The 26,871-nt window shown below is 40.5% G+C and overlaps 2 protein-coding genes across 5 annotated transcripts in view; one reads left to right on the forward strand and one right to left on the reverse strand.

The window, feature by feature from the left end:
- LOC110182651 (ras-related protein Rap-2b) overlaps positions 1–26,871 on the forward strand; it is a 140,522-nt gene that overhangs the window by 84,421 nt on the left and 29,230 nt on the right. Inside the window, exon 7 of one of the 2 annotated variants that reach the window (XR_015273215.1) lies at positions 20,548–20,716. The gene's annotated coding sequence lies outside the window, so the exon portion shown is untranslated. Of the gene's footprint in view, positions 1–20,547; positions 20,717–26,871 lie in introns of those variants that run through there. The other variant, XR_015273214.1, reaches the window with a different exon arrangement.
- LOC110182649 (uncharacterized) lies at positions 26–25,279 on the reverse strand. 3 transcript variants are annotated; one of them, XM_086839863.1, is made up of 4 exons: positions 25,054–25,195; positions 24,761–24,919; positions 23,518–23,740; positions 26–1,519 (listed from the first exon to the last, which is right to left on the reverse strand). In XM_086839863.1, the coding sequence occupies exons 3-4, from the start codon at positions 23,696–23,698 to the stop codon at positions 516–518; spliced, it is 1,185 nt and encodes a 394-aa protein (XP_086695989.1). In that variant the 5' UTR covers positions 23,699–23,740; positions 24,761–24,919; positions 25,054–25,195; the 3' UTR covers positions 26–515. The 3 variants fall into 3 exon arrangements, with proteins under 3 accessions (XP_086695989.1, XP_020806375.2, XP_086695990.1); XM_020950716.2 differs by lacking the exon at positions 24,761–24,919 and having other exon boundaries at positions 25,054–25,279; XM_086839864.1 differs by lacking the exon at positions 24,761–24,919 and having other exon boundaries at positions 23,518–23,765; positions 25,054–25,193.

The raw sequence follows: 26,871 nt of genomic DNA on the forward strand, positions 1-26,871 counted from the left end.
ATTTTTAGCTAAAAAAAAGGAACTGTTACATGTTTTAATTTCATTTTTATTTAGGTTTATAATTACATTTAACATTTCTCTTTTTATGTACACGCACATAATAAAATTATGCTCAATTAGACAAAAAATAATTACATTAGATACGCATATAAGAAGTATATATAGATGTTCATGCATCGTATACACACATATAGAGTAGACTACGGCTAGGTTATAGAATTAACAATCGATGCGAGACAAAAAGCAGACAGACAAAAAAACACTGGTATATAGTACTAAGTATAATTGCGTTACGGGATATGGGAATGGATGTGAGTTTTGAAAGGGGAATGTAAACGGGGACATGGATGTGGATAATGGATATACATATATTTAGGGGACAGTACGGGTGGCTCTTTTGTGGTGGCTTGCATTCATCTCGAAATTAAATAAATAAATCTAACAGGGGAAACGGAAGTGGAAATGATAGTAGCGATAGATGTGGAGTTAGAGATGGAACTTGCTGGCTAGCTTATTTAACTAAGGGCCAGTAATGGCTCCAGCTCTAGGGGATCCTGGGGGTCCTGCAGGTCCTGGGGATCTTGGACCTTGGGTCCCTCCACTTTTTTCCGGTACTTCTTCTGCAGCTTGGTCTTGGACAGCTTAGCCTTTGCCTTGGACGAGCTCTTGCTCCGGCTGGCCTTGGGCTTGGTCTTGGCCTCCAGCTCCTTCTCGCGGTCCAGCAGCTCCAGCTGCTCAAAAATGTTCTTCGGATGCGGATGCGAGTTCGAGGCCGTGGCATTCTTTGCCGCATAAACGACCACGTACTGCGAAAAGGCCGAGTCTGCCGGTGTGTTTATGTCGGCGAAGTCCCTGAAGTTGGCGAACTGCTCCTCCGGATATGTGTACTTCTGCACGAATCCCTCGGAGGGGCGGCCGTGACCGTTGTTGGTGGCATCGCCGTAGATGTAGTCGCTGTTGTCCTCCGGGTGGTAGGGCATCTCCTCCTCCGGATAAAAGGTTCCCCCGCGCAGCACTCCGAAGTCCCCACTGCCTAGGATGCTGGCGTCGAAGTTTCTCTGCTGATGCTGCTGCACGGGCTGCTGTTGCTGCTGCTGCGGCGCCAGGAGCGGCAGTGGCAGTGACAGGGGTGTACTCTCCGAAACGGGGCCGTGACCAAAGTAGGGCCTAGAGTGGCCGAGGGGCGGCGCCTCGTGGTAGAATGGAGGAAAGAAATTCTGGGCCGCTTGCGTATGGGAATCGGTGTCGGATCTGGCCACTAGCTTTCCGGGATTGGGATTTACTATCGGGCGAAACGGCTCCTCCCCCGGATCCTGGTGCTCCTGCTGCGTGGCTACCTGAAACTGCCTTGGCTGAGCCCGGGGCTGAATGGCGGCGTGGTTCTGGAGCGGCTGCAGCTGCGAATGGAGCTGCGTGGATGGGGGCATGTGGAAGTGTTGCTCATGGGATCGCAGCACCGTAATCGGGGCAAAGTCGTTCGGCTCCATCACCATGTCACTGTCTTCCTCAGGGAATTTGACTGAAAATATAGCAGAGATCAAGAGGAGAAATCAGAGATCAGAAATCCGTCAGAGAAATCCACTCGACACGAGCCTCGAGTATTTCGGGTACTCGATGTTATGGCGGTGCGCGATGTCTGACATCGAGTGGTGAAATGTGTTGTCGAACATGCGTCGTCGTTGAGCTCGCCAACAGCACTCGAGCCAACAGGAAACCCCAGGCGAAGATGGGGCTTCCTCTGGCGAATCAGGGGGCTTTACAAAAACTCGCGCAAATGTCATATAAACAAGAATGGCAGTTTGCTTTGATCGGGGCTATACCCTTGCAGACTATGAAAACGTAAAACTACAAATTTCTCTGTTATGTTCTCATTTGTTTTTAAATCGTTTTGTCAAAGTTTTATCTACAAAACGCGAAAGCTGAGGGACTGATGCAAGTAATAAGTCTGTCCAGTGTCTTTGAAGCTTCAAACATATAAATATTTTAACCAAAATTGTAAAAAATATTAACAACCTTTATAATTTTAATAGTAGATAAAATGAAACTTACTTACTTTCTTACTTACTTACTTACTTAAGTTCTTACTATGGAAAAAGTAAGAGCCAATTTGTATGGATTTCAAGAACAATTCTAGCATCTTTTAAAAACCAACATTGTGTCATCTTTCTGGACAAGAGCCGTTGGGCTTGGGCCCTAGAATAAATAAGAGCGATGCAATGTCGTATACCAACTTAATACACTTGGTAAGCGACTCTGGGCCCAGGTCTCGCATTTCGCATTTGAGTTTGAGCTCAGTTTTTCTGTTTTAGTTTTCCATTTTTTCGGACTCTGGCTGGCTGTGCGGCAGTCAAATGTCGTATCGATAAAAGTCAATAATAATGTGAGCGGTTGGCCGGGCAGCTGGCATAAATTCGGTGTGTGCCATGGCCCGAGTTCTAGGCATAAATGCCTTAGCCCCCGACCCGAACCGCTCTGCTCCTTAATACTTTGTACTATATATATAGACCCCACCCACAGCCAGGAGCCTTTTATAAGCTCGTATGCGATTTTGGCTCGTTTCAACACAATTGTTGCTGCTGCTTGTTTTTCGGTTTTTCGAGTTTTTCTATTTTGGATTTTTAAAGAGCTTTCAATGCATGCAATTTCTTGGCCTGACACCCGCTGGTTGTTTTATATTTTTTTTGTTTTCCAGTCCATTCCCCGGCTGGCAAATGCCGAACTTAATGAGTTTGTTAAGTGTAATTGGGTAGTGTGCTGAGTGCAGTGCCGGAGAGACTCGTTTCGTATCGCTTCGTCGACATTTTCCCCTTTCGAGGCTCAGAGCAACAAAGCCTTTGTCGATTTTGGGCTCTGATAGTGAACCGAGCTGCAGAAATGGGTCAAATACTCGGCGATATGTCGAGTGGAAGGTATAGATTACTTTATTATTATTTATTATTGGGGCGACTGTAGGCGCACGACTCGGCTAATTCACGAAATTGCCCCGATTTGCTTCTGGATAATCGATCACGGCCACAGGACCCCGAACCGAGGCTTCAAAATGATACAAAATTGCCGAACAACTTAATGGGAGGAAAATGGGTGGTTCATCAATCAAAACTGAATTGTCATCGAAGTAATAGAAATAGAAATGGAAACGGGAATGCAAATTCAAATGTCATATGCCACGAGCGAATACCCAGGAGGGGGGAGGAAACTACAGGAAACTACATTGAGAAGTTTTGTTCGATTTCCTAAAATTTAATTGGGTATGTCAATTAAATGTATCTATATACATACATATATAATATCGATTTCCGAAAAAAGGTAAAAGTTAAATAATCATAAAATAAAAAGCGATGAAGAGATCTTATATTGGTATATAAGTCGGAACGGTCCGAATCGGACGACTATGTACATCATATAGCTGTGATATGAACGACCGGAAAATTGTGTCAGTTTCCAACATACATCTTATCTAAGATAATGCCATTTTGTATTATTTTATAATTTCTGGCTTAATTTTTTTTTAATCGGACGACTGTATCATATAGAGGCCATGAAAATTATCGTTCAATGTGTATGTCTCTTTCTCTTTGTGTACTCTTAGGGATAGCTCTTTCTTTCTACCTCCCTCTGCCTATTCCTTCAGGTATCTCTTTCTCTCCCCCGCTCTCGCTCTCACTTTCTCTGTTCTCTTCGCTCGGAGACTATAAATACGGGCTCTGCCGTCGCACTGCCCTCATTTTGTGCGCAGCCTGACCAGTGTTAACATCTATAAGGATAGTGGTAGTGATGCAGATTAGGGCCAGGTCTAGAATCAGCTGTGCTAGCTATGCATCTATTTTATAGCAATTTCTATTCGGGATATCTTCAAGTCAAATTAACACCCCAACTTATTTATAAATTATTCACTGCTATTGATTTCTTACCCTTACGATAGTTTTTAAACTCACACTGACCTTGGCACCAACTTTCCCAATATTATTATAATCTTGCAGGGTATTATAGTTTCAGTCGGAATCTTGCCACGCAGTGAAAGAGTCATTTCCGGCCCAATGCACTATATATATTCTTGGTCAGCGTTAACAGACGAATCTTTCTAGGCATAAAATGGAAAAAACTTATATTTTGGCCATTTTTTCCAAAAACTTATAAGGGACAACATCGATAAAATTTACACAAGTTATAAAAATATCAAAATTTTTTTAACTTGTAGATTTATTAACCTATTCAAAACCAGCACAGAACAGGCTTCCGTATTGAAACTAATGCATTTTTGGCTTAGGCTTCCATATCGAGATAAATGTACTTTGTACTTAGTTATGACATTCAATAAAACAATGATTTACCAAAAAACAAGAAAGAAAGCTAACTTCGGCACGCCGAGGTTTATATACCCTTGCAGATAGAACTCCTATGACTAGGAATCCATACAATATAAATTATATATATTTGTGTTAAAAAACAATGAAGTAATACCTGCTTTCATTTCATGCACCTATGTATACATAGTATATTTGCAGTTTTACATTCACATATTTGCACTTTTCCTCTAAATCAAACGATCATTTGTATGGCACCTCCTATATGATATAGTCGTCCGACTTTCATGAAATTTGACACAATATTTAAAACTAATATAAAATGGATATACCCCAAATTTGATGATAATCTGTAGAAAACTGGAAATTTTATAATTTTTGATTGTATTAATTTCTCGATCGTTCCTATGGCAGCTATATGATATATTAGTCCGATTTTCATAAAATTTTACAAAAAACTGTAGAATACTATTAAATGGTTATATATTAAATTTGATTAAATTCAGTTGAAAACTGCAGACGTTATCGCCACCGCGATTGTCAGCCACCGCCATTCTCAATTCTCTCAAATTTCTCGATCGGTCCTATGGAAGCTTTATGATATATTAGTCCAATTTTCATAAAATTTTACACAAAATTGTAGAATAATTTAAAATGGCTATATCTCAAATTTGATTAAATTCTGTTGAAAACTGAAAATGTTATCGCCACCGCGATTGTCAGCCACCGCCATTCTCAGTTCTCTCAAATTTCTCGATCGGTCCTATGGGAGCTATATGATATATTAGTCCGATTTTCATAAAATTTTACACAAAATTGTAGAATAATTTAAAATGGCTATATCTCAAATTTGATTAAATTCTGTTGAAAACTGAAAATGTTATCGCCACGGCGATTGTCAGCCACCACCATTCTCAGTTCTCTCAAATTTCTCGATCGGTCCCATGGGAGCTATATGATATATTAGGCCGATTTTCATAAAATTTTACACAAAATTGTAGAATAATATAAAATGGCTATATCTCAAATTTGATTAAATTCTGTTGTAAACTGAAAATGTTATCGCCACCGCGATTGTCAGCCACCGTCATTCTCAATTCTCTCAAATTTCTCGATCGGTCCTATGGAAGCTATACGATATATTAGTCCGATTTTCATAAAATTGTACACAAAATTGTAGAATAATATAAAATGGCTATATCTCAAATTTGATTAAATTCTGTTGTAAACTGAAAATGTTATCGCCACCGCGATTGTCAGCCACCGCCATTCTCAATTCTCTCAAATTTCTCGATCGGTCCTATGGAAGCTATACGATATATTAGTCCGATTTTCATAAAATTTTACAAAAAACTGTAGAATACTATTAAATGGTTATATATTAAATTTGATTAAATTCAGTTGAAAACTGCAGACGTTATCGCCACCGCGATTGTCAGCCACCGCCATTCTCAATTCTCTCAAATTTCTCGATCGGTCCTATGGAAGCTTTATGATATATTAGTCCAATTTTCATAAAATTTTACACAAAATTGTAGAATAATTTAAAATGGCTATATCTCAAATTTGATTAAATTCTGTTGTAAACTGAAAATGTTATCGCCACCGCGATTGTCAGCCACCGCCATTCTCAGTTCTCTCAAATTTCTCGATCGGTCCTATGGAAGCTATATGATATATTAGTCCGATTTTCATAAAATTTTACACAAAATTGTAGAATAATTTAAAATGGCTATATCTCAAATTTGATTAAATTCTGTTGAAAACTGAAAATGTTATCGCCACGGCGATTGTCAGCCACCACCATTCTCAGTTCTCTCAAATTTCTCGATCGGTCCCATGGGAGCTATATGATATATTAGGCCGATTTTCATAAAATTGTACACAAAATTGTAGAATAATATAAAATGGCTATATCTCAAATTTGATTAAATTCTGTTGTAAACTGAAAATGTTATCGCCACCGCGATTGTCAGCCACCGCCATTCTCAATTCTCTCAAATTTCTCGATCGGTCCTATGGAAGCTATACGATATATTAGTCCGATTTTCATAAAATTTTACACAAAATTGTAGAATAATTTAAAATGGTTATATCTTAAATTTGATTAAATTCTGTTGAAAACTGAAAATGTTATTGCCACCGCGATTGTCAGCCACCACCATTCTCAGTTCTCTCAAATTTCTCGATCGGTCCTATGGGAGCTATATGATATATTAGTCCGATTTTCATAAAATTTTACACAAAATTGTAGAATAATATAAAACGGCTATATCTTAAATTTGAATAAATTCTGTTGAAAACTGAAAATGTTATCGCCACGGCGATTGTCAGCCACCACCATTCTCAGTTCTCTCAAATTTCTCGATCGGTCCCATGGGAGCTATATGATATATTAGGCCGATTTTCATAAAATTTTACACAAAATTGTAGAATAATATAAAATGGCTATATCTCAAATTTGATTAAATTCTGTTGTAAACTGAAAATGTTATCGCCACCGCGATTGTCAGCCACCGTCATTCTCAATTCTCTCAAATTTCTCGATCGGTCCTATGGAAGCTATACGATATATTAGTCCGATTTTCATAAAATTTTACACAAAATTGTAGAATAATATAAAATGGCTATATCTCAAATTTGATTAAATTCTGTTGAAAACTGAAAATGTTATCGCCACCGCGATTGTCAGCCACCACCATTCTCAGTTCTCTCAAATTTCTCGATCGGTCCCATGGGAGCTATATGATATATTAGGCCGATTTTCATAAAATTATACACAAAGTTGTAGAATAATATAAAATGGCTATATCTCAAATTTGAATAAATTCTGTTGAAAACTGAAAATGTTATCGCCACGGCGATTGTCAGCCACCACCATTCTCAGTTCTCTCAAATTTCTCGATCGGTCCCATGGGAGCTATATGATATATTAGGCCGATTTTCATAAAATTTTACACAAAATTGTAGAATAATATAAAATGGCTATATCTCAAATTTGATTAAATTCTGTTGAAAACTGAAAATGTTATCGTCGCCGCGATTGTCAGTCTCCCGACAACAGCCACCGCCATTCTCAGTTCTCTCAAATTTCTCGATCGGTTCCATGGGAGCTATATGATATATTAGGCCGATTTTCATAAAATTTTACACAAAATTGTAGAATAATATAAAATGGCTATATCTCAAATTTGAATAAATTCTGTTGAAAACTGAAAATGTTATCGCCACGGCGATTGTCAGCCACCACCATTCTCAGTTCTCTCAAATTTCTCGATCGGTCCCATGGGAGCTATATGATATATTAGGCCGATTTTCATAAAATTTTACACAAAGTTGTAGAATAATATAAAATGGCTATATCTCAAATTTGATTAAATTCTGTTGTAAACTGAAAATGTTAGCGCCACCGCCATTCTCAGTTCTCTCGAATTTTTCGATCGGTCCTATGGGAGCTATATGATATATTAGCCCAATTTTCATAAAATTTTACACAAAATTGTAGAATAATATAAAATGGCTATATCTCAAATTTGATTAAATTCTGTTGAAATCTGAAAATGTTATAATTTTTTTTGTAAAAATTGGCCGATTATTCCTCAGCTATATGATATAGTCGTCCGATCTGGCCCGTTTCGACATATATACGAGTGAGAGTATATAGAAGGCTGACTACAAAGTTTCATTCAGATAGCTTCAAGACTGAGAGACTAGTTTGCGTAGAAACGAACAGAACGACTGACGGACATGGCTAGATCGACTCGGCTGTTGATTCTGATCAAGAATATATATACTTTATATGGTTGGAGGTGTCTCCTTCACTGCGTTGCAAACTTCTGACTGAAATTATAATACCCTACAATGGTGTAAAAAATGGTATATAAAATATATTTAAAATATATCTAGAATACAGAGATTAAAAAATGCATACAATTTTTATTTTTGAATTATCAGAAAGGTTTTCCAAATTGAGATAAATGGATTTTTGCTTCAGTTATGATCGATGACTTCGGCCTCTCGAAATTAGTTTTCTGTCTGGTTAGTATTGCGTTCTGCTAGATGTGAGCTTTCCCCAAAATGTATATATTATGGAACCTCAGGCATTTTGTCTTTTTCAGTATCCACCCAACCGTCCGAAAATTGTTTAATTAGTGTTGCTCGCTTGCCTTGTTTGCCTGCCTTTTCTTGGCTAGGTGTGCGAATTATGAAAGTGCTGAAAAGACAAAGCGCAGTTAAAATTGGTGGGCGCAAGAAAAGTGGGCTAAACCAGCGTAATGCAAAGAAAGAGCTGCCCAATATATGCGTTCGTAACACGATGACCCTGATGACGATATAACCATATAACTGATGTAGACGTCGATGTTGCCGCACGACTCCGGTACAATGGGGCGTATGCGTTTAATTGAGCGTGTCGTGCCCACAACAAAAATACCTGGGTGTGCGCTCAAGTGTGCTCCTCTTAATACATCAGCCACAGCTACTTGCAAGATATTAGGATACATTGTGATAAATATAATGTATTGAGACAAGTGGGATTCCCTAAACTATGACCATATTTATATCCACTGCGATAAATTGTATTAGCTTTTAATATGTTGAATATGTTGAATATGCACACATCTGTTCGCGAACACCGTGACAACGGTCATGAGTATTTAGTCACTTAAACAACAGAAATTGCACACTGCAAGACCACTTTCCCCTCCTCACGCAGCTTGTCTTTAATTTCAGTCCCGATTGTGTCCGATTACATGTGCAATTGTATCTGATTGCAACGTGGGCGTCAGCCGTATAATTAACACATTGTTACTGTATCTACCGTCCCGTGCCGTGTGTGTCTGTTGCAATGAGTAATCAGTAATGGGGTAATGGGAAGCGTGTCTAAGTGGGCGTTAAATGGCCGCCTCAATGCGTCCATCCTCGTCATCGCAATCATCATTACCACTATCATTATCGCCATCGCATCATCTTGGTTAGGCCCACTTATTGCGCCCTACCGAAAAGCTAAAGAAACTCAGAAAAAACGCAGCCCGATAAATTATCGCTGAAGGTGCACCCAAAAAAGGCCAAGTGGGGATACACAAAGGAGACTCTTTAATCAAGGTGAAAACAATGATAGATACAAAATGATGAAACTAGAAAGAAATGTAATATAATTTGGGAGCTTGAATCGCAAAAGATCGTTGCACGAAAATTGGTAAAACCTAAGTGTTTAAAATTAGACTTAGAAACGAAGCCGAGAAGAAGAGAAGAAACAATTTTCCCCACCATTGTCAATAAACTCAGGGAAGGATTGGTAAACCAATTACACTGACCTCCTTCTGTAAATTAAAGGTGTTTGGTTATTATTTACTTTCGACTTTATTTATATTTAGGTTTTCAATTATTATTTAAAACACATGATAGCCCCCTTCCTACAAATGCTCACGAAATATAGCTGTTGCATTTCACTCTCCGAGCCCCCGATCACTCACGGCACTCACTCGCACTCACTCGCACTCAATGGTATTCGTTTCATTTCTTATCCATTTTCCCCATCGCTTGCGCCTGCGCATTTGAGACTCTGGGGCACTCCCCGTTTGTAGTCGACGGTCTCAGTCTCAGTCCCAGTCTCAAACTCAGTCTGAGTTGCAGTTGCACCCCACCTTTCCTCACCTGTCCTCGGCATTTTCTTCCCCTCTTCCCGGATTTGGCCCGTTCATTACCCACACGGCATCTCCTGTGGCAACTCATCAGCGGTGGAATGAAATTTTCCGGCACTTTGTTGGCACTTACAGCAGCGCATGCGTGTAAACACAGATCAGTTCGTGGGCTGTTTACTTCCCCCGCCTGAGCCGCCTCATTATCTGTGCAAGTCAGAGTCTTGCTCTCTTTTCTTTCTGCAGTTTAAAAATTTTCAAATCAAAAAAATCAAAATCAACGCCGTCGCCACTTTCACAACGGGTTGACTGCATTGCTATCGGTGGTGCACTATTATTATGGGGTTGTCCGACGGAGAGTTCGGTATTAATCATGCCTCGGGGTTGGGTTTCAATGCCAGTTTTGATTCAAAAGAAATATTTATAAAACCACGAAGTCAGTTCTTCAAAGGAATTATTCATTATTATTTACGGACAGTAGTCAAAGACAGTTTCAAAGAGAAAATAAAAAACACTGTAGCGTTCCGTTTTGTTGCAAGAATTTTAGATTCTGAGCAATGGTTTTATCTAAAACTGTCACCACAGTATACATATATATGAAATCCATTGTTCCTATTAATTCCACTAATTGTACATATACATGTTCATATGTACATATACAATAATTGAAGCAACCTTTGGTATTTTAGAACATCGTTGCGGGACTAGAAAAAGAGTTGAGGGTGTTGGGTTTTCACAATAAAATATTCGTGTGCTTTTATTTATGAGGTCGTTCCAGCAGCCTGCATAAACAACTAAATGTTTTGCAATTAGCTGCTTTTTATGTTACATTATAATGACAGTTTTGTCTGGGTCTCTATATATCTATCTGCCTGCCGTTTTATTTCCCTTTTTATCCGCGACAACGACGACTTCTTGTCATGTTTTCCGCATTGAGGCGAGGCAAGGTAACCTTGGGGCAGCAGCCACTTCATTTGTCTTCATTTGCAATTCGATTGCACTTGACTTGGCCGAAACGAATCTGGCTAGTACAGCATCAGCATCGGCATCGGCAACATCATGGCTATAATGATGATGACTCAGCGGTAAGCTTAGCCGGCCGGCGATGCATGCGGTCAATGTCACTAGTTTATTTTGATGTTTTCTTCTTTTCTGTTTCTGTTCGCTGATTTCGCGCTGTAATTTTTCGTAGGGGGGAAAAGCGCAGAACCTGGCTGAGAAAAATCCACTCGGACGAGTCGAGGCAAGTCGTCGCTGTCGAGAATCGCATTTCAAGATAAACCACTTGGCCGACAAGCACATGCTGCCCATTAATTGTCAATAATAATTGCTCGCAGAGATGCTTACACGACCAGCGCAGCAACACGGCGTATGCGCGATGCCATAAATTATTATTACCGAAGGGGCTCCGCTTTGAGTGGGTGCGCTACCTTGTTCATTATGTTGGATGTTAGAATGAGCCCGGTCATGTATGGTTTCTATGCCATGGTCTGGGACTGCGCTGGGCTGTTCCTCGCAGTGACACCGAAAGCTAAACAAACAAACAAACAGCCAAATTAATGAAAATTGTACAACAAACACAACGATGCCGGCGATACCACACAATACAGCACACTGCACACACACACAACACACTCTACACACCACACACACTGCATAAAACAAAGCAATACAAAACAAACAAACAAATAAACTTGACTGCCATTTACTAGATGTTTACAGTCGCCGTTGTTGGAGCATAATTAAATTTGCATTTTTCTCATCGCCTTTGGTGGCTGTGAAAATCCGTTGGTCGAGGTTGCCACCAGCGATTTTGGGAGGGGCCAGCATCGAAAAGTGTGATGAGCAAGAGCACGAAGACAGACCCATAATTCATTGAAGATCTCTACCCTTGGCCAAAATTGCAGAAGTACACAGAAAAAACTGAGCTACATGAAAAAGAGTAAGGCAAGCCTTATGAAGTTATCATATTTAATGTTAGACCTGTTTTCTTCAAGTGGAGGAATACTCCATTTGGCTTTGCGTGCCTCTTCCCTATTGGCAATCAGAGAGCTTCCGCAGTGGTCGGCATTTAAGGCTGCGGGTCCAGTAAATAATATTACTATTGTTTCTAACCAACCCATCTGGAGAGGAATATTAATATTAATTGTGACTCTGCGCAGCACACACTTGAACTTTAAAGTTCAAAGCAAGCGGATGACATTTAACTTGACCGAACAAACGCAGAAGAATTCTGGTGGCCCGGCCAAATGTCAGACATTTGGCAAAATCCGAGGCGAAACAAAAGACTGAAGGCACGAACGTGCCGTCGCTAGGACACACGAAACGGGGTGGGGGCGGGTGTGGGAGTGGCTCAATTTAGCCTGCAGATGGCAAATGGCAAATGGCAGTTTTGAACTCAAGTCGTGGCCCAACAAATGACATGGAATTAAAATTATTTCTACTGTTTTAAATATCTCTGCTTTGGTTTTGTTTTTAGGTTTCTTATTCCTTTTTAGTCCGAGACAATTATGGCAGAGATGAAGCTAGCTGGCTATAATTGTTCGGCGCTTGATAAATGAGTTCGCTCCGATTTGAATAACGTGCTCTAACTTTAGCATTGGAGTTAATTTCTACACAGACACACGTCGGTCGGCAATTAGCCATCTTTTAGCCATGAGCCAAGTCAATTTCGTTTTGGCTTTGGTCTTGCTTTCGGTTTCAGTTTCAGTTTCAGTTTCAGTTTCAATTTAAGTTTCAGTTTCAGTTTAGGTTTCAATTTAAGCTTCAGCTTGTGAGCTTGAGTTACAGTTTCGTGCCTGGCATGCCAACATGACTCTGAGCTATGCATAAACAATTCGATCTTATGTGCGAGTGTAAATTTTCCAGTCAACGCCATGCATTGCTGTTGATTAATGGGTCTGTGGAGTGCTTGTCTTATAAATAGCATCCATAAAGTGTCTTCGCCATACCTCCTGCTCCTCTATCCCCATCTCCTGCATTTTACCTACGCCTTAAAATGTCTCTGGCTACCACTTTTTAGTTTATTTACGACAACTTCACTGCCCGGAACTCTAATTGAGTTGCCTCAGTCTCAGTCTTTCCTTCGCGGAGCCAGTTCAGTGTTGAGCAAACGAAATAAATCAAACTCAAGTCAATAAGATGTTTGATAGAAAGACAACCCAGAAGGTTTCTCATCCGTGAACGGTATTATGCGACGTAAAGATTGTTTATCAAGATATCTTTCTCGCAAACCTCTGTAAGATCAAGACACAAGTTAAACCTGCCCCAGTTCTTTTCTTTACCTGTTGCACTTAAATTTTCAACTTTACGGTAGCTCGGTTTTCAATTACTTTCATGTAGTCAGTTGTAATTGCTTTGTAAATGTAATTACATTTTCATCCAAATCAAATGCTAAGCTATTTCAAGACCAAGCCCAAGGTGACCCTTAGAGGTGAGACTGTCGGATCGAAATTTAGTTCAAGCCACCATTCTCGAGCCTCGAAAATCGGATCTTTAGTTCCAGCTGACGGTTCTCATTAACCCCTTAGACTAAGTGGTGTTATCATTAGGCTGGTTTTGACCCCGCCATTGTCATTGAAGTTATTCATTAAGCTGCAGTTTTACGCCAGACCGAGTTTCGCTTGCTTGTAATTAGAGCCGTTGCCCCCCGTTGCCAGTGACCATATATTTCCGGCTGACATCAGGGCTATTGTCTGGGCTAATGGCTTACAATGCGTTAAGTGTTGTAATGCCCCCAGCCCGTGGGCCTAACCTCAGGCTGGGAATGGCAATCGTTTTCGGTTTGGGAATGGATTTCTGGGTTGGGGATAATGGGAAGTGGAGTGATGGCACCTGTTCTGTGGCTGCCATAGCTAATTTTGTTAACACCATCCAACACACCGTCGGGGCCTGCGATCTTCGTCTGACATTGCTCCGATCGCCGTTCGTCTAATTAAACATGACATTTTCCAATAAACAACAATTACTTAATTTCTGACCTTAGGCAGCAGGCTCTGCTCGAGTATGCTCGGCTGTGAAAATGCCATAAATTATTAGCGGCACAGCTGTCTGCTGTACGATCTCCTCGTGGCTCCTCGATGAGCTTCAATGTCAAAACCATGCTAAGAACCACAATGCCACAGATTCATGGATCCGCAAAAAATGGAAATAGAAAAATGGAAACGACAAGAAGCCTTAAATGTCAAACATTTGGGTAGTGAATTCTCGGCTAGCATCTGTGTGTGCGGCGCTGGAAATAGAAATGATTTGTTGTGCCTTTTCGCGAACATCGAAATGCCATCAGGCTGCGACTTAAATCTTGCTGAGAACACGGTACATTAGCTGATCCAAAAGATTTGATAAATCAAATTTACATATAAGCGACTACTAACAGTAGAAGGTGGGACTAGGCCGCAAAAACAGTTAAAGTCACAAATTATTATATTGATTTCACCAAAATATTCTTACGGTGCTTAGCAGGGCATTGCCTTAAATATTTATTATTATATTGACACCTAAGAGACTTAAGAATAATAATAAATAAAAGAATAAAATACATATTTAAGGCCTTAAGGGAAGCATTTAATGGCTGATTCCCAAAAGTCATACATTTTGCCAATATTCATTTATTAATGATAATATCCAACAGATTTGTTTCACCAAGAAGATTCAAGGTAATTGACGGTGATGCAGGGTCACAACAACTAACACGATGGGCGAGTTGTCAGAAAAAATATTTCGAAAATATTCAACCACCTCATCTTCTTGATTTGTTCTTATATTTGTATCCCTTGGAACCAATACAGACCGCTGGCAATTACACAAAATTATAAAAGTTTTGTTCATGTGAAAAATACACTGTTCGAGCAGGAAGTTTTATCCATGCAACACCGTTTGACAAGTCCCCCAAAGGCAAGTCCCTTGGTCTGATTGCAGGGTATTGGCTGGCAGCCAAGCACTTGATCTCCATTATGTGTATTTGTTACCATTATTAATCTAATGAAACTGCCAGTTAGTCACTTACTCGACGAGTTGGCTGAGTGGTTCGGTGGTTGGCCAAGCGCAGTTGCAGCGAGTTGCAGCTAAACTAGAGACAGACTTCATGTTAGAGGCTCTGGTTTAGTCGCCCAGGCACAATAATAGCATTTAAATGGCTGTTTTAAATATTATTTATGACTCTGTTAACTGTGGCCTGACACTGCTGTGTGGTGTGTGACCATCAGGGTCTCTATTCCACACACGTAGCGCAATAATTGTAAACCGTGGCACGGAGAACGGGGAACGGGGAACGATGGATAGAGACAATTGGCTGATTTGTAAATTATGTTGGATCACAGCTCCCTCGGTGGGCAATAAATTACTGTATCGCAACACTCTTCCCATCATTAAGCTCCGCTCCGAAGCGTTGTCTTTATTGTGCCTTCAAACAGAACAAGAAGCTATCGTTCTTCCCATTCGGAGGCTCGTGATCACATCGCATCGTGATCACAGAGAATAAAGAATGAAGAATTTGTAGAAATAATTATATATAATGTTGGCTGGCCAAGGACGGGCTAGTTAGTTGCGTTTTGTTGCTGAGGCTTTTCGCATTTTCCATCCATTTTGTTCTACTGACTGACTAACTGGCCAACTGATTGAATGACTGACTGCAAGACCGACTCTGCATGCCTCACCGATCATTGTGCAGTGCCTGAGCGCTTCACTGGGCATCGGGTCTTACGGTCTTATGAGTGCCCAGCCGACGTGCTTATATTTGCACATAGACTTATTTATTCTCATACTGCAGGCGCAGACTTATTAACCAGTCATGTACTTTTCGCCGGCCCGGGCTTGTGCAATGTTCCGAGCTGCGCCTCTGAGTGGGTGCTGTCACTCGGATTGCGACTCCGCTGTCTGTCTGCCTTCTGGCTGGGTGCGGCCACCGAGAATCCGACTGAACCTGGGTCCGAGTCCGAGTCCGACTTGGAAACAATCCACATCCCTACTACAATATGTAATCGAGTCAATCAAAGGTGCTTTGATACGTGTGTGTGTGAGAGCGCAACCTTGCTACAGTTATGGCCTCAGAAAATAAAAACGAAAATCGCATTAAGTGCCTAACACCTTAGATGACTGATCAGTGCTGCAAATGCCCAAAATGGGGGTTACATTTCGATTGATTAGTTAGATATTGGCCAATGGCTTTCATTGCCTTTCGTAGTGCCTGAGAAAATTGATAGGTTTAAATAGCGAACGCGTAGTTAGATGGTTTATCAACTTCACCCGAGATGGCAAGATCGTATTGCAAAGAGATAGAATGGATACATTTCAATAGCCCAGCCCGCACACGTGCTGTCCACCGGGCTAATTGCGAGCAAGTAGAAAGGCAAAAGGAATCACAACCGAATCAAAAACACATCACAATAAATTCAAAAAAATCAAACACCACACACCACACTCCCATGGCGAACTGTGTGCGAAAACCCGCAATGATTAACGATGCGGCTTTCCGACTCGGACGCGGATTCGATTCGATTTGATTTGATTTGATTTCTGGCTATAGGATTGGCCTGCAACCCTTTCAAAATATTTACAGACAAGGGCGCACGCGCCCTAATAACTCACTTTTTCCGGGCAATTTTTGACGGTCAGCGGTAAGCGAATAAAATTCGAAATCAAGTCAAATCAAAGGCAAAAGCAAACCTAACGCGAATAAGGTGAAATGGAGTGCGGGCTGAGATTTGGCGCTTTGTCTGGCCGAATGGTTAATTAGGTTGCAATTGCACACTTGGCGTATGCGTGATATATCCATGATATCTCATACGCCCCGGCGGACACCGAGCACATTGGACATTGAGCGGCGTACACATTGGGAGCACACTGAGTCAGCACTACAACGCTCGCCGCACGGCAAACACGTTTCCAGGCCAAAAGTCCAAAATTGGCAGCATTTTGGCCTGGAACTAGAGACCATGGCACGTACTGCGGACAAATAGACAAACGGTCAGTGGACGTCGGACATCGGACATTGGACGTTGGACAGTGTCGAATGTGCAGCAAGCGATTTCGCGCAATCCGTTTTGTTGTCGTCTTTTTGGCGAACAAGGTGAAGGTTAGGCAACTCAAAAAAAAGAAAATAAAATAAAAAATTACAGAGAAAAATAGATATTGATTCCGTGATTTTCCGTCTAAATTACTTTTATACCGCTTATAGAGAGAGCAAAAAGTGTATTTCGGGCGAATATATTCGATGGTTTTTTATTTAAAAAAAAAGTAATAATTTTTTGGTGAACTGTAAGAAAAACTAATCCTATACAGTAAAATTTACTCGATATAATCGATGCCACACACATGAGGGGCAATTACTAAGTTTTATTGCCATGAAAATACGACTACATCTGATGGCCGATACCTTTTCCGCTTCGACATTGTCGCTGTGGCATTTAGTGGTAATTTGTTATGCAATTAATCTAATGGTCGAGTAGCTTACAAACGCGGCCAAAGAGACACGAAATCGCTTTAGGCCAATTTGGCTCGAAAGTGTCAGCCGAAAAGATCTTAATTTGACTGTATGGGGGCTTATTTGAGCCTGGAAACCGTGTTGGGAAAAATGTTGGTGTGGTCTTATTGAAGCCTTTCCGGAAATTTGGGGAACGCTAGTTGGAAAATTGTTATTTATAGGGCTTTCGACTTAAGCTAGAAATTAAAAACTAAAGAAGCAAATAATTTTTGTTCATCCTTAGAAATCATTAAAATTCATTTCGAAACTCTGTATTACCGTGGAGCTCAGATAATCAACTTGTGATCTTTGATTGGTTCGCTGCTTGAAAATCATATACTTAATGGCTACTAAATTGTATCCTACCTGGGTGATAAACGGCAATCAGCTTTTTCTCTGGCACTGCGTCGTCCCCATTAATAATGATTTATTTTCTGGTGGGCTCTTTTGAAACATTATAATCAGAGTGGAGCGCACTCGATGCCACCGCCGAGAGTGATGGAAACATTAAAACAACACTCACAGCGGCCCCATCCCGTCCTGAACCCAAGCCCAAAATTAAAACCAAAATCGAAGCGAGGCACATCCCAACAACTTGTAGTGTAAACAGCGATGATTGCTGTTTGCCCAATGGTTGGCTCATCCTCAAGCAACATCCCAAGTCCCCGAAGCCCGGCTCCGGCTCCTACTGCGACTCCGACTTTTCGGCAGCTGCGAAACTGATGGCTAATTGATTTTCTGTATTTTCTGTCTGTCCGAGGTCTTGAGTGGGGGAAGGCGCGATTATTACAACACTCCGGCGAGCGATCATTATGGTCATAACGCAATTTGCATTCACCTCTCTGCGTTATTTGGCTTGTTGTCTTTACGGTATTTTCGACTTTCGGGAAATGGAACTTTGCCGCCATTTGATTTGATTGATTGCAATGGCCAGCGGTGCGTGTCGCGTGGCCAGCAAAATGCTCAAAATGTCCAATCCCATGATCCAATGATCAAACGATCCAATGGCCCAATGGGCAACGCACCAAGCGCGCAATTACGTTGTTTTACGTTGTTTTTAGTTATTTTCGTTATTTTCCCTCGCGAAAGCCAAAGAAGACATCATTAAGTTCAAATTAGTCGATTGCCACACCGTTTTGTTGAACAAATTGCGCCAAATATCCGACACCGGCTTCGACGCAGACACGGTATACAAAGGCACGAAATAAAATAAAGCCTAATTGGAGCGCTTTTAGCTGCAATCGCAGGTCGCAGATGTTAGGACAAATGCGAAACACAAAAAAACGCAATTAATCAGCCCGGAGGAAGTGTTTTAAATGAAAGTGAGCAGCACGAAGTGGAAACACTCTTTGCCTTGCAACTGATGATCACTGGACGGCGGTTAAATAGTTCCTGGACTTGGCCTTATATCCAAGAAATATTAAAACCAACTTGACATGGCGAAGTAAAACCCCTTTGGCAGTCATACTAACATACATAGTTGCCAACAATGTACAGCTACGAATTGATTTTTTTAAATAGGTGTAATATATTCTTTAGAATTCTCATCAATAAACTAAGCTTTTATCGATTTCAATTAATTAATAATTTTCAAATTCCTCCATTCAGATATTTACGTATTTCCATAATATGACTCTCTGTCTTAACTGCACCCAAATGTGGCAGAATTACAAAAATAAAAATAATAATAAATAAATTAGTAAAATAATGTTAAGCCCATAAACCCAAGCATTAACCTAACTAACACTCCACGAATTAAAGCGCATATGGCGTTTATATAAAAATCTACTCGCCCTGCGTTTCGAACATTGCCATTAATTTATTTAATGTTGCAAATAAAGTCGATCGATGAAAAGATGCAAAACAAAAGGAAGCAAAAAACGGCGATTTCAAATGTGCCGCGGCCTGCGAATCGCTGTGCGTTGATTTTGATTAATTTGCCCAGCCACTTTCGCCCAATTTACAGCATTGAATCCGCGATCGGTATTAATGAGCTGAGTTAATAATGCACGGGCCCGGCACCCACAACCCACAACCCACCAGAGCCAGAAAATCTGAGGGACCGAACTGGACAGATATTATGTAAACGATTTGGCTTTTCTGGAGAGTCGCTGCTAAAGCAAAATTGAACCATCGAGTGTTATCGATCGCCGGCGATTTGCATAACTCGATGATCTACGATCGATTTAATTTCGGATTTCGAGTTGTCGCTACTGTTTGCCGATGTCATTTGTTTTTCCCGCCAGCCTTGCCCGGCCTGGCTAGCCGCCCATTGCCCAATTTAATTTGCCCAATTGATTGATGGCGGCATTTCTTTCGGCCTTTATTTAGACTTTGCCTCCGAGTTCGATTTGAATTGCATTGCCCAATACCGAAACGCAAGCACAGAGATCGACCCAGAGCCAAAGCAGGGCCCGAACCCGAAAATGTGTGTAATTACACTTGGTCGAGCGGTTCCCATTCAAACAGTTCGCCGAATTTAAAGGTTAAGACTCACCATTTAAAATTAACAGCCCCGCTAACACAATACCCGGCAACTGACAAAGACAACTCGGCGTCTAAACGGGCTAGAGCCGACTGGGGCTTTGTTCCAATTTTTATGTATTAAGTTTCGCAGGCGCCTTTGGCCAAAGGTAAAAATGTTAATTGGTGGCGCAAAAAGGCGAAACGCCTTCATGGTAAATGGGCGGCAGGGAAGAATACCCCCCTTGAAAACCTATTGAAGTCAGAAATAAAATGGGCAGACCAAGCCGTGAGAGCCATTGGGGAATCCCAAATTATGTTTAAAAAATGTAGAGAATAGTCTATGAGTAGAAAGCTCTTATGCATTTATTTTATTGTCTTCCGTCAGCTCTAACTTGGAAGTTATTGAGATTTCTTAATGAGTAATCAAGGTTTCTGACCTCCATATTGTACGTTGCTTATTTTTTCAAAAATTAAACAGTATGTTTCTTTAATTTCCGAAAGAAAATAAACAGTGGAGTAAAAAACTACTTGTGATTTAGGGGAATTTTGAATGAAAATAAATGGTGCAGAAACCCTTACTATACGCATTTGTTTGCTTTACCTAAGTTTAATTATCAACAACTTCTTTAAGTACTATTCTATTATTATATTTATTGTTTTCATAACCGATTTTCCACAGCTGTCACCAGGACTATTCTTCCGCCACTTCTCCTCAACAAACACTCATCTTGCCTCAACAAATTTTTACATTTGAATTGTTCGTATTGGGCCATAAACCCCTCCAACAACAACCACATACGCCCACGGACAACAAACAAAAAATAATCAAAATACAAGAAGCAAAAGTGGTAAGTAAATTAAGTAGCCGAGGAGAAAGGGGGGCGAGACATGATGGCGATACGGAGTCAGGCAGCTATGGGCCTAGATCTCTGGGTCTTCGGATCTGTTTCGTAAATTGTTCAAATAATAAATCAAGTTTCGTACACACACAAGAAATCAGATTTCAACTGCTGAAATTTTAGCTTGCCAATGGGAAATGTATTACTACAAGGTACTAATATTTTAAATGAGTTCTATGAACATGCTCCTTTAAAATGTATTTTTAGTGAATAGGCCAATGCAGGTTATGCATTTTTCTAATTCATGAATATTAATAGAAGTCAAGTTAAAATTATGTCAGCTTTCTTGAGGTATTACCTTCATTTTCCAAGGTATTTAACATTTTGTAACACCCAATTATATCATTATAAAATATCTTCTTTTTTGCTGTGTATACTTATATTTTCGGCTGGCTGGAGCATTGTGTTTATATAGTTGCATGCCACATTGATTTTATGGCTTTAGGTTTGGTTGTCGGCTCTTTTCTATCCATTATGGTTTGGCCAAGATGTGTTTGGCTGTTCCGTCTCGCGTTGGTACGTGTATTTTTCGGCTGGGTCTTATATTTTCTATATTTTGTGTACCCTTGCTGGGTATTATTATTTCAGTCAGAAGTTTGCAACGAAATGAAGAAGACATTTCCGACCATATAAAGTATATTTATATATGTTCTTGATCAGTATCACTAACCGAGTATGGCCATATCCGTTTGTCCGTTTAAAACTGTAATTTATAATTTATGTTGCATTAAGTATTAATGATCTTATTGCAAGCTGCAAGAGTATATAACCTTCGACTTGCCAAAGTAGACTTCCCTTCTTGTTCATTATTTCGCGAACTTATTATTTGTATAATGTGATCCGGCGCTCGCTCATTAAATTTCATTCATTGTGCAAATGAATGGCAATTGTTGCTCGCTCTGGTTGCATTTAACCGCCTCGTTTCTCGTATCATTATATGTCTGAGAGCTGGCCCAAATTGGGGGCGTCATCATCAGGGCGCCGATTGTTTGGGTCTGGCATTATCTTCGTATCTTTGACAAGCCACGATAGCTGCTGCTGGGAAATTGTCACAAGGTAGCTGCTGCTGCGGTCCGTGATGCAATCTGTGTATCTGTGGTTTTTGACTGTGGCCCAGTGAGCTTGCTAAAAAAAATATTGGGACAGATCTGTGGTGCAGGAGTCTTACATTTGATCTCATCTCTCATCTGCGGTCTGATCGTCTTCTGTGGGACCACTTTGGCCTAAAGCATTGGGAATAAAAACCTAGGAGCTGACTCGAGCTGATCTTAAGAATGTCCAATGCTATTGCGGTAAACATAAAATAAATTAAACATTTAACTAATACCTTACCTTGACTGATCTAAGTGATCCTACATGTGCTTAAATGCGAAAGGCAATTTGTTTTACAAAAATAATAATAGCCTGTTTTGGGTTTTTGCTTAGTGTACTATCTCCGACAAGTCAAGATAAATTAAAGATAATATTTAAGAATATGGTATACCTAATACCTTTCGTCTGGTGTTGTTTATCTCTTGGGCTATTTATTACATTATTTTCAGGTTTAATGTTAACTAGCCTTTTCTTTTCACTTGTTGTGAAAGACTAGGGAAATATTTCAGCGTAATCCCGTCTTTATTTTGACCACAACTGTCTCGTTACTGCGTCATTTTCGGTCAGGGAAATGCCACAAGGGAAGAGATTCGAGTTTGGTAATTGGTTAATGGTACTGGAAATACGGTGCCACTCGTTCGGTGACATAATGACACACAGAGACTGCGGGAAAAAGTCGAAAGCTGGATAGGTTGCTGGGAAAAAGCAGATGAACGAACGGCCAGATGGAGATGTCTTGCCATAACAAAGGAAAATCAACTCCGGCTGGTATACACGGAAGCCAGGGGAAATGCGGTCTGTGGGTCTAGTCTCTCTTTTTCCCTTTTCCCTCGTCCCCCTGCTATTTCGCGATTTTCTATGCATACATATAGAGGTTCCAGTAATTGCTGAAGATGTCGTAAGAGCGGTGAGATGTCTGGTAGCTTTTCTTTAGCTTTATTTGCTGCCTGTCTTTGGTTATACCCTTGCCGGGTATTAAAACATTTGTCAGAAGCTTGCGACGCAGTGAAGAAGTCATTTCCGACCCTATAAACCATATATATTTATGATCAGTATCAACAAACTGCAACTTCGCCTTTTTAAAGTTATCTTCCATTTTCCTTTCTTTTTTCTCTTCCATCCGCTTGTTGCTGTTTAATTTGTTGGCTATAATTTCGCCCTTTTGTTATGTTTATGGCTTAGTCAACTGCTCCTGACAAATTAGCGACTTGTGTTTTATTTTATTCCGACACCTAATTGAACTGTATCTGAATGTGAAATCGAAACTGAAGCTAAATCCAGTGACAAGTGGTGCAATCACAAAGTTGGGAATATTCGTGTGATTTGAATGCCGGTTGATAGAATTAACCTTCATCCTCCTTCGGGGGCTCCCCAAAAACGGAGAAACGCGAAGTGCTATGTGAGAAAAACAGCCCGCGAGAGCAACAAAGGCTGGTAAAGTGAAAGCGCTTTGCCACAAATCAAATGCGAATGGAGCTGATCCGAGTCGAGTCTGGCCATTAGCCGACTGGGTTGATGACTCCGAGCCCCATAATTCTCGGCTGCCAAACAAAAGCGCAGCGAAAAGTTTCACTTTCACAGCTAGCTAATTAAGTCGCAGTCCGGCGACTGTGAGATACAGATACAGTTGCAGAAACAGCTTCAATTCGAACACTTACCATGATGATGGATCGCTTCCTGATCCTGCGGCTTGGCCAGGGACCCGGATGCCAGCGAGAGCAGGACGATGCAGCTGCAGATTGCCAGGTGGTAGCTGAAAGTTAATCCTCTGCTGATTTCTAATGGTTTCGCTGATGCTTTGCTGTTCCGGCAGCAGCTTCTGCTTCGCAGCGCTGTCATTTTCTATGGTATCGTTTTCTTCTGTGGTGTGTTTTTGGGATTCTAGCAAAATATTAATTGCATTTCACTTTTATTTATACATGAAAATCAATATAGTTGCGTTTGGCTGGAAAAGCAGCTGTGGCAGCAGCATCAACATCGGCAACAATAGCTGAGCAGCAACAACTGCAAAGTGAAATTTCTCTTTCGGACATTCAAGAGGACTTAACGGTCAGGCTCAGGTTTGATTGCGGATTTTTTGTTTTGGTTTTGGTTTCGGCTTTGGTTTTGGCTTTTGCTTGTGTGCCGCCGAGTCGAAGAGCAAGTCTGGTTCACACATACATAAATGCGTACAGATACAGATACAAAACAGAAAAAAAAACAAAAATCAAAAAATACAGGCTTGGGAGCATATATGAGCAGGGGTCACGCACTCTACTTCGGCACTAAGCACCCTATAAATCAGGTCGGGTATGTGGATAATTATATCCACAGTGAATACAAAATTGCATTGAAAATAGTTACTTTAGTCGGTTACTTCAGTGCCCTTAAGTTCAAAATTAAGTTAAAATATTTAATACATAATATTAAAATACTACAAGTTCATCAATATATAATTAAATCTAAATAACGCATTAGTTACGGAGCAAGTCCCAAATGCAGTCAAACTATTCAATCTGGATCTTCCTAGTGATTATAATAAAATCGTATGCCAAAGAGCATCGGCACTTCGATCTTACACCAAATAAAAGTTGTAACTTGAGCACATTGTGTTGCAGTTGTTTCTAAAAATGTTGGTGCTGCTGCTGGGGTTATTGTTGTTATGACTGTCATCTAATCGGCTTCGCATAAAAGTCATAAAAGTAAAATTTATTTTGTTAGCCGCTGAGCAGCGGCAACAAGTTAACTAAACAGGCAGCAACGACGGCAGCAGCTGCTTTTCTGCCACATGCAACGCGGCAAAAAAGACTTTCGCAACAATTTTATTTGGCCAGTTTGCAAGTTTTGTTTGTTGTTTTCGTTTTTGATTTTATTGTTGTAGCAGGAAACTATTAGCGCGGAACCGCAGCCATACACACTCACAAAAATCAAATCAAAAAGATTAATTCATTTCGGTTATTTGTAATATATTTGCATTTCGTTAGAGTTTTGAGTAGTTATTATTTCAAGCACTGGTGTGTTTCTTTTCCTTTTATTGCCAAGTTTTTAAATGCGGAAATGGCGTGCCATCAACTTTGAACACTTGAAAAAAAGTGAGAAAAAAAATAAACAGTTTTGGCAAAGTGAAAATGAAAGCGATGAAGCGAGCGCGCTAGGACTTTGATTATTTTGTATTTCTATGGAAGCACTTCCTAAGTAAATAACCACTGGCTTACGGGGCGTATTAATAATTGGTAGTAATTGTGGAAACGGGGGAATCGGCGAAAAATCGCACGTTCAAATCGCGCTTAAAGTTTCGGATTAAATCGCGACGTCTGACGAGCGCTCCCAACGAACGCCATCAACGGTCTGAGCCTCGCGCAGGCGCCGACATAAACTTTTAAGCCCGATCCCCATGTTGCAGCCAACAGAAAAATAGAGAAACCCCCAGAGAGTCGGATACTGTGTTTATGCGTGACCAAATTCACGCATTCAATACAGGTTGTGCATAACCGCCAGTTTATGTATTCGGTAACACACGACGGTCGCAATAGAGGACCTGTTGTGGCCCTGTTAACCTTGCTCAGTTTAAATTAGGTAAAAACTCCGAACGATAATGCTAGTAAATTGGAAAATTAGAAAAACATTCCAACCTAAAATAGGCATTGAATAAAGTACGGGGAGTATCGGACTGATGTGTGGTGATATACCCAGATGAAGGGTAGCTTATCGAGAATCCGCTCACTCCGTGTTAATAAATTGCATGCATTTGTGTGTGTCGCATAAACAGCTGTTATTTCGATTTCACGTATCTAAAAATTCGGTTATTCCATAGCATAAACATGGCAAGAGAAAGAGCTAGAGAGTGGGAGAGCAACCGTATGAAACCTCCGATTGCTTTGAGGTTTTTTCGACTGAGAAAGCGTCTGGTTTTCATGAATGGAGCTCTAGCGCTACGATCAGCTGCTCGCTGCTCGCTTCTCGCCTTTCAGTGCTTGTGCCCCATAAAAACCTGTAGATGTTGTACAACTGATTTTCTGGCTGCCGCTGGCAGCTACCGCTTCGCTCTCCGGCAGCAGCCGCAGCTCCAGCCTCCGCTGTGCACGTGACGCCGCCCGGAAGAGTGTTGTTGGTTTCAGGGTGATGGGCACATAAGAAAAGGAACTAAGACACAGAATATTACAAATAAATAGCAAATAATGGATTTTAGGATGAAAAAGTACGGACTGCAATATCCGGTTTACTTCCACCCCAATTTGCACTTCACTATTTCGTTATAGCTTAAAATTAAAAAGAAACCTTGCCCGGAGAAATTTTCGCCGGCACATCCCACTGGTCTTTCGCCATTTCCTAAAGTGCGGGGCGAGCTGCCTGTCCCGCACCATCAAATTAATCTCCATATCTAAATCCCCTTCTGCGGCTAATCAATCTTTGGCCTAAACCTGCAATGGGCCGTAAGCGCTATTAGTCTTGACATACTCGTGCGCCAAAAGGGACAAGATAACAAGCCTGCGAAGCTTTTGCATTAGGTAAGAGTTCGGACATGACTCAAATCGATGGCCAAAACTATATGGTGGGATGGATCTATTAATAAGGAATCTTATCGAATGGTTTTCATCGCTGATCTAAGCGCGATGACCGCGAAGTAGTTGTTTGCGATCAGTTTTCACGCTGATTACACACTCCAGATTCGGTTTATCGTACGCGGCACCGAACTTGGATTAGTTTGGGTAGATTTTAATTATTTTCATAAATTTAATTACCTCAATATAACCTTGCACGGGTTAACGATTCTTTCTTGAAGAAACTTTGCAAATGTTTCTAAGAAGGGGTCGCAGATTTTATACTCTGACTTTACGAAAAAAATATATAAAGTAAATAAAAATTAAATAATTGTGAGGAAAAACCTTAAAGAACTATAACGAAAAGAAAATAATTTGTGGAATACATAAAATGTTTAATTATGTTGAAAACAATCGTATTGCGCATACGACAGGGAGTCCCAATTGTAAATAAAAGTTTTATAAAGTTGAGTTATAATTAATATATATAAA

This window comes from Drosophila serrata, unplaced genomic scaffold (assembly GCF_035046125.1).
Source record: "Drosophila serrata isolate PLE 108 unplaced genomic scaffold, ASM3504612v1 contig_378, whole genome shotgun sequence".
NCBI classification, from domain to species: domain Eukaryota; kingdom Metazoa; phylum Arthropoda; class Insecta; order Diptera; family Drosophilidae; genus Drosophila; species Drosophila serrata.